Source organism: Galeopterus variegatus, unplaced genomic scaffold (assembly GCF_000696425.1).
Source record: "Galeopterus variegatus unplaced genomic scaffold, G_variegatus-3.0.2 Scaffold2179, whole genome shotgun sequence".
Classification (NCBI taxonomy): domain Eukaryota; kingdom Metazoa; phylum Chordata; class Mammalia; order Dermoptera; family Cynocephalidae; genus Galeopterus; species Galeopterus variegatus.
In genome coordinates, this window is record NW_007728290.1 from 1 (window position 1) to 12,058 (window position 12,058).

At 47.4% G+C, this 12,058-nt stretch overlaps 1 protein-coding gene across 1 annotated transcript in view; it reads left to right on the forward strand.

Moving 5' to 3' along the window:
- Positions 1 to 4: 4 nt before the first annotated feature.
- The window catches only part of TRIM25 (tripartite motif containing 25), a gene marked incomplete at its 5' end in the record, with an annotated part of 22,844 nt that continues 10,790 nt past the window's right edge, over positions 5 to 12,058 (forward strand). Inside the window, 3 exons of the mRNA XM_008580860.1 lie at positions 5 to 565; positions 5,266 to 5,361; positions 10,048 to 10,281. Of these exons, the coding sequence (XP_008579082.1) occupies positions 5 to 565; positions 5,266 to 5,361; positions 10,048 to 10,281 (891 nt within the window). The remainder of the gene's footprint in view (positions 566 to 5,265; positions 5,362 to 10,047; positions 10,282 to 12,058) is intronic.

Here is a 12,058-nt window from a genome sequence, read left to right on the forward strand (position 1 = left end):
GTCGTGCTCCATCTGCCTGGAGCCCTTCAAGGAGCCGGTCACCACGCCGTGCGGCCACAACTTCTGCGGGTCGTGCCTGGGTGAGACGTGGGCCGTCCAGGGCGCGCCGTACCTGTGCCCGCAGTGTCGCGCCGTCTACCAGGCGCGCCCGCAGCTGCACAAGAACACGGTGCTGTGCGCTGTGGTGCAGCAGTTCCTGCAGGCCGAGCTGGCCCAGACGCCGCCCCCCGACGGCTGGACGGCGCCCGCCCGTGCCGACGCCCCCGCTCCGGACGCCCGGGTGGCCTGCGACCTCTGCCTGAAGGAGGCCGCCGTGAAGACGTGCCTCGTGTGCATGGCCTCCTTCTGCCAGGAGCACCTGCAGCCGCACTTCGACAGCCCCGCCTTCCAGGACCACCCGTTGCAACCACCGGTTCGCAATCTGCTGCACCGCAAATGTCCCCAGCACAACCGGCTGCGGGAGTTCTTCTGCCCTGAGCACGGCGAGTGCATCTGCCACATCTGCCTGGTGGAGCACAAGGCCTGCTCGCCCGCGTCCCTGAGCCAGGCCAGCGCCGACCTGGAGGTAGGGGGTGACCCGTGAAGGCGCAGACCGCAGCCTGGGCCTGCGGGGTTGTGCAGAGGGGCCACCGTGGGCATATCTGGCATACCCTGGATCCCCCGGAACATCGATGGGTCTTGCTGGGCTTGAGATCAGGCAGGGGCATCCCTATTGTCAGAGTAGAAAGGATCTGGGAGATTATATAGCCCTCTCCCCTCATCTTGAGTCCACCCCACCCCCACACACCTATTTTACAGAGGGGACAACTGAAGACATAGATGAGGTTGCTTGCCTTAAGCCTGCACTTGTCTGATGGTGTTTAGTAGAGGGTTTTGAATATCAAATATGAACCCTGGAGGTTAGCTCTGTTCCCTCATTAAATCCTGGTAGCAGCCAGGAGGTGGGTATTATTAGTTCCATTTCACGATTGAGGGAACTGAGGGCCAGAGCAGTTAACTTAGCCTGAGCTAATGTAGATGTGGCCAAGAGGGAGTTGGGACCCAGGTTGGTTTGACTCACAGTTTCTTCCCATGTGCCAGCCTCATACCCATGTCTGTAGAGTCCAGAGCATGGGACGTTCCTGGAGGCTTGAGGTCATGTAAGCAAAAGTCTTTGGTGAGCTCGAGTTATAGTGACCAGGGAGGGTCGCTGTTAGGGGCAGAGCCCCAGGAATCCTGGATATGGCCCAAAGGGAGTGCTAACACTCTTGCACCACAGTGTCCTTCATCTGGCTGTGTGACATTTGGCCTCTGGACCTGGGTCCTCATCAGTAAAGTGAGGAGGTGGGACCAGGTGGGTTCCTAAGGGCCTTTCAGGTGTGCGATGTTTTTAGTGGTGGTGGGGGATCATACCTTCCCCTTGCAAACTCAAAGTAGAGTCTGAAAAGATGTAATTGAACCACCTTTTGTTTTACCAGTCCAAGCTCCAAAGCATGGCCTGATTTCATTTTCTTCTCACAGCACTGTCAGGCAGAACAAGGCCCATCTGAGTGTTGTCAGAGGAGACGTGAGGCTGGGTGAGGTCAGGGGATGTTCTCAGTGGCGCCAGGAACAGGCACAGGCCTTGTTCCCGTCTGGCCACCACAGCACTGTCAGGCAGAACAAGGCCCATCTGAGTGTTGTCAGAGGAGACGTGAGGCTGGGCGAGGTCAGGGGATGTTCTCAGTGGCGCCAGGAACAGGCACAGGCCTTGTTCCCGTCTGGCCACAGCTCTTCCCCAGCCTCGTCTGTCTCTGGGTCTGAGCTGGGCTCCTCCGGACATTTTCTCTGAGTCTCAAAAGTTGGACCTCAGGGCATGTCCTGCGAGTTCACCTCCTCGGAGGTACAACCAACTTGGGTGTAGACACCTGGACCAGCCTAGCCTTTGGAGCCGGGAGCCCTGTTCTGCCCTGGATAGCTGTGTGGTTTGGGGCAAGTCACTGCCGATCTCTGAGCATCACCTTCCCTATCTGCCAAACTGGCTTAATAGAATTCCCTCCCCATCTCCAAGGGTGGTTGGAGGCTCCGGAAAGATAAGTTGTGTGGGAAATGCTTTGTAGGCAGAACCCAGTGTCAGACGTGGTTGGTTACATGGGTTCCAACCAGAGTGGGTGCTGAGATGTGGGTTTGAATCCTGACTCTGCTTCCCGGTTGGGAAATCTCTGCAGCTGGGAAATGATAAAAAGGGGATCGTGGTAGTACCTGTCTGAGAAGGTTATTGTGAGGGTTAAATGAGGCAATCTATATAAAGTGTTTTCCTGTGAAAGTGCCATAAGAGCCGCCGCTGCCATTTCTGTTAGTCAGGTACAGGGGAAAGTGGCAGGCTGCAGGAAGCCCTGGGCTGCCGGGTTGTCCTTGCCTCAGACACGTAGGCCTTCCAGTGAGGATCGGGGCAGCCTGGCTCCTGAAGAGGCACTTGTGAAAGTTCTTATCCATGGGCAGAAGGCAGGTAGGACAGGAGGGGCCTGCCCATCCAGGCCAGAAGTCACAGCTCGCTCTCAGCCTCCACGGCCAGCGTCAGAGTGTGCCCAGCTCTGTGTGCCCTGCAAGTTGGGCTTGTCAAGCCTCATAACAGGCCTTTCTCCCTGCTCCTAACTGTCCTTTAATGGGTCTCCTTTTTGAGCCCTGCTACTGTGCCAGTCCCAGCTGGGCAGTGCCCTCAGCCTTGGGTGGCTGGCTTGTCTTGGCCACTGGTGTGGGATGGACTTAGGATTTGGTGCCTCCCACACGGAGGACCCAAGTTCCTTGTCTGTGAAAGGATACTGAGTACTCCAAAAAGTTCTTTACCCTTGATTAGGGTTTTGTTGTGGCTACCAAAGTCCTTGGCCCACTTTTCTTTTGTCTGGAGTCATGTGAGCCCCTGTCTGTGATGAGAGGACTGTCATTTGTGTTTGATTAATGGTGGATAAAATCTTTTAAAATAAAAGGCTCAGGGTGCAGTGCTAAGAGCGGCTGTTGGGGGTGAATTGGTTGCAGCCACTGGGTGTTCTGAGGTCTCTTCCTGCTCTGAGACCTGCAAGGCCGGCTCTGCCTGGGCCTGGCCTTTGGCCCGTACCTCATTTTGGCCACAGTTAGAGGCCAGGTGAAAGGGCAGTGTCACAGAGGTGGTCTGAAACGTCATCAGTGGCTTGGGCTTTCTGGGTCAAGTTAGCGTGGCCTTGGTCACTGCTTCCAACCCTTATATGTAACTGTCACTGGACTGTTCAAATCCACATTCAAGGTCAGGTTCAGCCCTGAATATCTAGGGTGGAGTGGGAGAGGCAGGAAAGTGTTAGGGAGGACCACAGTATGTTGAGCCAGCTAGTTGGGGGAAGAAATGTTTTTTTTCTAGAATTTTTCAGCGTGCTCAGTTTAGACACGTGTCTTTTATTTATTTCTGGTTGACATGTATTGATTGTACATATTTATGGAGTACAGAATTATATTTCAATACATGTGTACAATGTGTGATGATCAAACCAGGGTAATTAGCTTATCATCGCAAAAATTTATCATTTGTTTATGATAACAGCATTCGAGCTCCTCTCTTCTAGCCAGTTGAGAACATACAACAAATTATTGTTAATCACAGACGCCTAGCACTGCTGTATGTACACCACTAGAACTTATTAGTCCTGTCTAGCTGTGATTTTGAATCTGTTAACCAACCTCTTCCCAGCCCCCCTCCTCCCTGTCCCCAGCCTCTAGTAGCCACAATTCTACTTTCTACTTCTATAAGCTCGACTTTTCTTTCTCTTTTTTTCAACTCCCACCTATGAGGGAGAACAGGTGGTATTTATCTTTGTGTGTGTGAGTGATTTCACTAAATACCAGTATCTTAGCTGTGCCAGGTAATAGCAATGTGGGCTTGGGAAAGTCACTCAATTGCTCTGTGCCTCAGTGTCCTTATCTGTAAAGGTTGGGTAATTCCTACCTCATAGTGTTGTGTTGTTCTTAGCTTTAAAATAAGTTCATACGTGTAAAGCACTAGAGCAGTGCCTGGCACCTAGTAAGTACATAGTAAATACCAGCTGCTGTTATTGTGGCCGTCATGGTTGTTTTTTCCTTCCCATTTCTGTGCCCCAACATTTCCTCTGAGCAGGGAGGGAGAAGACTCAGATAGTGATTATGAAAATTTATAGAAATAATACGAGGATGATTTATCTTCCTTACTGCACAATTTACCTTTGTTTCTGGACGTGGCTAGGGACCTAGCAATTCTGAATTAGTCTAATTTGGTTTTAGGGATTTAACTGATTTGTGGCTGGGCTTTAGCTCCTTGGGCTGGTTCATCCTATTTCTAGCCCTTGGTGATCCCAGCCTACAGGGTGGCCAGGTGAGCCCTGGACTCTGATTTTTGTCCCCTTGCCTCCCTGGGGCTGACAGAGGCTCTCCCAGCTTTCTTCTGGAATTGGCAGATGCCTCTGGGGAGAATGATCCCAGATGTCAGGCTGATCTTTCTGGGTCCCTTTCACCTGGATCTTGGCTCCATAATCCTTCTCTGCTTTGATCTACTTTTTGCAGATTTTTAAAAAATTTTATTCAAAAGATGACCAGTAAGGGGATCTTAACCCTTGACTTGGTGTTGTCAGCACCACACTCAGCCAGTGAGCGAACCGGCCATCCCTATATAGGATCCGAACCCACGGCCCTGGTGTTATCAGCACCACACTCTCCCAAGTGAGCCACGGGCCAGCCCTGCAGATTTTTTTTTACAAATATTTCTTCTGCTTTTCTGGTTGTTTGCAGAGGGAGGGTTGGTCTGAATGACCTCATCTGCCATTGCCGGTGCAGCTGTCCCAGCTCGTGCTGTCACTGTGTGAGCTTGGTCACCTTGCTATTCTCCTTGCCTCAGTTTCATCAGCTGTTAAATAGGTAGCAGTGGACATTTAGTATGTCTTTACTAAGCTCCAAGCAGTGTGCTGTGGACTTACATTGTTTCAATTAATTCTCCTAATACTCCTGGGAGGTGGGAACAATTCTATTTTGTGGCCAAAAAAACAGGTGAGAGACAGTTGCACAGCTAGGAACTCGGACTTGGACCCTGTCTGCTAAAATGCTGTCCTCTTAACTTCTTTACTGTATTGTCCCCCTACAAGGATGAAGGGAGACAATAAATATGGAAGTGCTTCAAAAAGCTACAAGCAGGTGAGACTTGGGGTGGCAGAAACACCTGTGGGTTAGATTTGGGGTATGGTCCCCAACGTTACGTGCTGCGGGGGCTGGGCTGAAGAGGTGCTTTATCACCCTCGTTTGTTTTCCCCGCAGAACAAGCTGAGGCAGAAACTAACTGTCATGTACGGTCAGATCAATGGGGCGTCGAAAGCACTGGAAGATGTGAGAGCCAGGCAACAGGATGTGCGGGTGAGTGGCAGGACCCTCCGGGCAGGACTGGCATGATTCTGACCTGAGAAGGCTGGTGTTTGGTGCACTCACAAGAGTCAGAATTAAATGTCAACCTTGCAAAGCATGCAAAAAGCTGTGTGGCCAACAGATCCTTCACAGACACATTGAAAACTACCCATAAACTCAACCTTGGAGGAATCATTAAAAATTTGGGTTAAAAAGCAGTAATATAGAAAAATGGTTATGATATAAAGTAGGAGAAAAACAGGAAGCAAAAGTATATACCCACTGGCCGTTACATGTGTTTATAAAAAGGACATGTGTTAGTTTCCTAGGGCTTGCATAGCAAATTGCAACAAATTCGGTGGCTTACAGCAATAGAAATTTATCCTTTCACAGTTCTTGAAGCCAGAAGTCCAAAATCAAGGTGCTGGTAGGGCCATATTCTTTCTGAAGTCTCTAGGGGAGAATGTTTCCTTTCCTCTTCCAGCTTCTGGTGACTCAGGTGTTCCTTGGCTTATGGCTGCATTGCTCCAATCTCTGCCTCTGTCCTCACATGGCCTCCTCCTCCCTCGGTGTCTTTTCTCATCTGTCTCTAATAAAGACACTTATCATTAGCTTGAGGGTTTACCTGAGTAATCCAAGGTGATCTCATCTCAAGATCCTTAATACAATTACATCTGCAACGATCCTGTTTCTAAGTAAGGTCACATTCACAGGTTCTGGAATGTGGACATATCTTTTGGGGGGCCAGCATTTAACTCTGAGTAATCCAAGGTGATCTCATCTCAAGATCCTTAATACAATTACATCTGCAACGATCCTTTTTCTAAGTAAGGTCACATTCACAGGTTCTGGAATGTGGACATATCTTTTGGGGGGCCAGCATTTAACCAGAAAAATGGTTATGATATAAAGTAGGAGAAAAACAGGAAGCAAAAGTATATACCCACTGGCGTTGCATGTGTTTATAAAAAGGACATGTGTTAGTTTCCTAGGGCTTCCATAGCAAATTGCAACAAATTCGGTGGCTTACAGCAATAGAAATTTATCCTTTCACAGTTCTTGAAGCCAGAAGTCCAAAATCAAGGTGCTGGTAGGGCCATATTCTTTCTGAAGTCTCTAGGGGAGAATGTTTCCTTTCCTCTTCCAGCTTCTGGTGACTCAGGTGTTCCTTGGCTTATGGCTGCATTGCTCCAATCTCTGCCTCTGTCCTCACATGGCCTCCTCCTCCCTCGGTGTCTTTTCTCATCTGTCTCTAATAAAGACACTTATCATTAGCTTGAGGGTTTACCTGAGTAATCCAAGGTGATCTCATCTCAAGATCCTTAATACAATTACATCTGCAACGATCCTGTTTCTAAGTAAGGTCACATTCACAGGTTCTGGAATGTGGACATATCTTTTGGGGGGCCAGCATTTAACCTATTATAGGAAGCATAGGAAAAAAGATTGGAAGGGAGTATTATAGAAGGAGAGTAGTGGAAGTTTTGGAGTGGTAAATTAGAGGTGATTTTCTGTATTAGTTTTCTGCTGCTGTACAGAATAACACAGACTGGGTGTTTTATAAAGAAAAGAGGTTTATTTAGCTTGTGGTTCTGGAGGCTGGGAAGTCCAAGAGCATGGCACCAGCATCTGGTGAGGGCCTTCTTGCTGCGTCATAACATGGCAGAGGACATTGCATGATGCATGTGTTTATAAAAAGGACATGTGTTAGTTTCCTAGGGCTTGCATAGCAAATTGCAACAAATTCGGTGGCTTACAGCAATAGAAATTTATCCTTTCACAGTTCTTGAAGCCAGAAGTCCAAAATCAAGGTGCTGGTAGGGCCATATTCTTTCTGAAGTCTCTAGGGGAGAATGTTTCCTTTCCTCTTCCAGCTTCTGGTGACTCAGGTGTTCCTTGGCTTATGGCTGCATTGCTCCAATCTCTGCCTCTGTCCTCACATGGCCTCCTCCTCCCTCGGTGTCTTTTCTCATCTGTCTCTAATAAAGACACTTATCATTAGCTTGAGGGTTTACCTGAGTAATCCAAGGTGATCTCATCTCAAGATCCTTAATACAATTACATCTGCAACGATCCTGTTTCTAAGTAAGGTCACATTCACAGGTTCTGGAATGTGGACATATCTTTTGGGGGGCCAGCATTTAACTTATTATAGGAAGCATAGGAAAAAAGATTGGAAGGGAGTATTATAGAAGGAGAGTAGTGGAAGTTTTGGAGTGGTAAATTAGAGGTGATTTTCTGTATTAGTTTTCTGCTGCTGTACAGAATAACACAGACTGGGTGTTTTATAAAGAAAAGAGGTTTATTTAGCTTGTGGTTCTGGAGGCTGGGAAGTCCAAGAGCATGGCACCAGCATCTGGTGAGGGCCTTCTTGCTGCGTCATAACATGGCAGAGGACATTGCATGATGAGAGGTCAAAAGTGTGTCAGCTTGGGTCACTCTTCCTCTTCTTATAAAGCCACCAGTCCCATCATGTGGACCCCACCTTGATGACCTTACCTAATCCTAATTACCTCTCAAGGGCCCCACCTCTAAATGCCATCAACATATCAATTTGTACATTAAGTTTCTAACACATGAAATTTGGGGGACACATTCAAATCATAGCAGTTTTGTTTCCTTTATTTTCAATTTTTTTTATAAGGTTAAATTGCCTTTAAATTGAAAAGTTTGATTTTTAAAGACCCTGTTCCAGAGCTGCAGCACCCAGTTTTATTGCAGCAACTGTGGCTTAATTCAGTGAGATCTGGGTTAGAATACCAGCTCTGTCACATACTAGTCTATGTGGCTTTGGTCATGTTGGCAGATCTCTGAGTCTTAGTTTTCCCATCTGCACAATGGGATCATAGCTTCTTTCCAAAGGTGATTGTGAAGCTTAAAGGGAAGGATGTACATGAAAGTGCCTGTATTGGTTAGAGGGCAGGCCAAACTGCTGTAACAAAGACACCCCAAAATTCAGAGGCTTAAATAAGATAGAAGTTTCTTTTGCTCACTGAGACAGTCCAAGCCCACTAGGACTTGGACTACTGATCCAAGTCATCATTCAGAGATTCTGGGTCTTTCCTTCTTATTGCCCTACTACTCCACAGGGTGTTGTCCTCATCACTTTGATAGAAGCTGGGTCATCATTACATCTTTATTTTAGCCTGTGAGAAGGGGGACAGGTGGGAAGTGGAGGACAACAAGCAATTTCCTTTTAAGCAGATGACATGGTGTTGCACATGTCACTTCTGGTCATGCCTCATTGGGAGGAGCTAAGCTTAGCTGCAAGGGAGGCTGGGAAATGTAGTCTAGGCAGTCACATGCCCAGACAAAACTCCAGGGGTGTTCTCTTAGTAAAAGGCAAAAGGGGAGAATGAATGTTGGGGGACACTAATAGTCACATTGGCAGTGGCAGAGTAAAGGGTTGGATAAAGAAATAGTTGAATCTCAACTCTCCCAGTATACTATCCTTCTTGTATGTATTTCTGTTTGTTATGTTTAATTCCGAGCTACTGAGGTTACCCAACATGTTAAATAAAACTGCAGCTGCTAAAGCAGTGCTATCCAACAGAAATATGAATATAATGGGAGCCTCTGATGTAATTTGAAATTAATTTGAATAACACATGAAATTAATTTAAAAAATACAATGTATTTAATTCAGTATATCCAAAATATTATCATTTCAAGAGATCATCAATTAAAAAAGTATTAATGAAATATTTTATATTCCTTTTTTTGGTACTAAGTCATTGAAAGCCAATATATATTTTATACTTATGACATCTTAATTTGGACTAGCCACATTTCAAGTGCTCAGTAGCCACATGTTACAAGTAGCTATGTTATTGGAAAGTACAGTTCTAGAGGAGATATTGTCTAGAAATTTTCTAGAGCTGCATCATGCCCTTTCTTTAAAAAATTACCTGTGAATGGCCTTTAGCTTAAGAAATAAAATAACACTGGTGCAGCCCCTGCCCTGTGTTTCTCACTTATTACATCCTCCTGCCTCTCCTCCAGAAACAACCACTATCCTGAATTTGTTCATTCATTCCCATGCATTTCTTTATACTTTTATTATATATGTATGCATTCCTTAGTCATAAATACGTCCATTCTGTGTGTTTTAAGAGCATCATACTATATATCTTCTCCAAGTTTTTCTCTCGCGGAGATTTATCCGTGCATAGCTCCAGTTTTAATTTTCATAACTGTTTCATATTCTATCCTGTGAATAGTTCTTGGTCTGTGTATCAAGTCTGCTATTGATACTGTTCAGATTGTGTCCAGGTTTTTGCTACTTCAAACAATGCTACCTATGAACATTCTTGCACGTGTCTCCAGGGCAGGTGTCTGAGAACTTTTCTGGAGTATATTTCTAGGATTGGAGTTGCAAGGTTATAGGGCATGAGCACCTCCAAATTTACTAGATATTGTTAAATTGCTGTCCAAAGTGGTTGTGCCCCTTTGTACTCCCACGAAGTACAGGTAAAAGTTCCTGCTGTTTCTAGGATTGGAGTTGCAAGGTTATAGGGCATGAGCACCTCCAAATTTACTAGATATTGTCAAATTGCTGTCCAAAGTGGTTGTGCCCCTTTGTACTCCCACGAAGTACAGGTAAAAGTTCCTGCTGCTCTGCATCTCACCAGCACTTGGGATTGCAGCCTCAGCGTTTTTGCCAATCTAATGGGTGCCTTCTTGCCTTGGCCCTTGCAGGAGTCTGCAAACAAGAAGATGGAGCAGCTCAGACACGAATACCTGGAAATGAAGGCTCTCATTGATGCCTCAGAGGCTGCCGTGACACGAAAGATAAAGGAAGAAGAGAAGAGGGTCATCAACAAGTTGGACACCATTTATCAGATTCTCCTCAAGAAGAAGAGTGAGATCCAGACGCTGAAGGAGGAGATTGAACTTGGACTGACTAAGGGGGAAGAGTTTGAGTTTCTGGAGGTGGGTCATGATGAGAGCATAGCTGAATACTGTTTTTTTTTTTTTTCCTTTTTTTGTCTTTTTTTCGTGACCGGCAACGGATTGCAACCCTCAGTGTCGCGCCCGTACCGGACCGGGACCGGCAATGGAATCGCAACCCTCGGTGTTACGCCCGCACCTCGCTCAGCCAGTGAGCGGCCGGTCTGTATGTGGGATCCGAACCCTCGGCGGGAGCGCCGCCGCTCTCACAAGCGGCGCACTGTAGCAGTGTGCCACCGGGCCGGCCCCTGAATACTGTTTTTACCCAGCATCGTGATGTTGATTATAGGTACAGTAGGGCCCTCAAGGAATTGGGGCTCTATGAGGTCATTGGAAGTGTCCCTGAGAGACACGCTGTATTAGTTTTCTATGCTGTGCAACAGCTTATTTATTTGGACACACATTTATTATCTCAGAGTTTCCTGGATCAGGAGCCTGCACATGGCTTCATGGATTGTCTGCTCAGGGTCTCCCGCGGCTGCAGTCTGGGGGTTGGCTGGGCTGCAATCCTTTTGGAGCTCAGGGTTGTCTTCCAGGCTCACATATTGTTGAATTTAGTTCCTTATGGTTGTAGGACTGAGGTCCCCACTTTCTTGCTGGCTGTCAGCTGAGGCCCTCTCTCACCTTGGCAGCTTACTTCTTCAAGCCAGCAGGAGAATTTCTCCCTCTGGGAAGGTTAGGCCCCTCTTTTAAGGGCTTTTATCTGATTAAATCAGGCCCATTCAGGATAATCCCTTTTTGATTAGTTCAAAATTAACTAATTTGGGATCTTAATTACACCTGTAATATTCCTTCCCCTCTGCCATATGATGTAACCTAATCACAGGAGTGCTGTCCTGTCATAGTCACCGTCCCACCTGTACTTAGGGGAAGTGGTTAGGGAGGGTATGTACATGGGGGAGGGGAGATCTTGGGGTCATCCTAGAATGTTGCCTACCACACACACCTCCATTCTTCCTTCCCATTTTTCCTCTACATGGCCCCTGGAAGTGTCTTTCCAAAGCACAGACTGCTCTGCCCTTTCTGGCTTCATGTTGCTTAGCATGGCCCCCAAGGTCCTTGGTGATCGGACCCTACCTTTGCCAGCAGCCTCATCTCTTGCCACCCACCCCCAGCCCGTCCATGTGCTTTAACCACAGTGGGGCACTCACCATTCCCTGGCACTGGTGGGAATGCCCAGCCTGACCTCCTCTGCCTAGTGGATTGCGTCCTCCCAGGGCCCGCTCCAGTTCCCCCTGTCTTCCTTGGATCCCAGAATATGCCACTGTTGGTGCTGCAGAGCACGTTACGCTCCTCTGCTGTAGCACTGGATGATGTCGTTCCAGATGTGCTTGTTTTCATGTCTCTTTTGGCCATAAGACCGTCCCTAATTACTACCCTTCCTCTTGCCTGTCCAGCACACAGCAGAATGTGGCATGCCCGGGGTGTCCAGTGCACCACACTGATGCAGTGACCTGCCACTGTACCTCAAGGGCCCAAATTCCTTGTTCAGGTTGTGGGGCGAGTACAGGAGTGGCCGGGTACCCTCTTCTCTCTGTGCACAAATGCCCATCCATGCCCAGGCTGTTCGGTGTCAAGTTTCATTCTAAGCGCTCACTCCTGTTTGTTGGAGCGGTTGCCTCAAGCTCTCCGAGAAGGATTCTGAGTCCATGTCCCAGCCTCTAGATACTGTATTTGTTCTCAAAATTTGGGACCTTCAGTAAGATCGCTTCTTCTTCTTCTTTTTTTTTTTTTTTTTTTTTTTTTTTTTTTTTTTTCC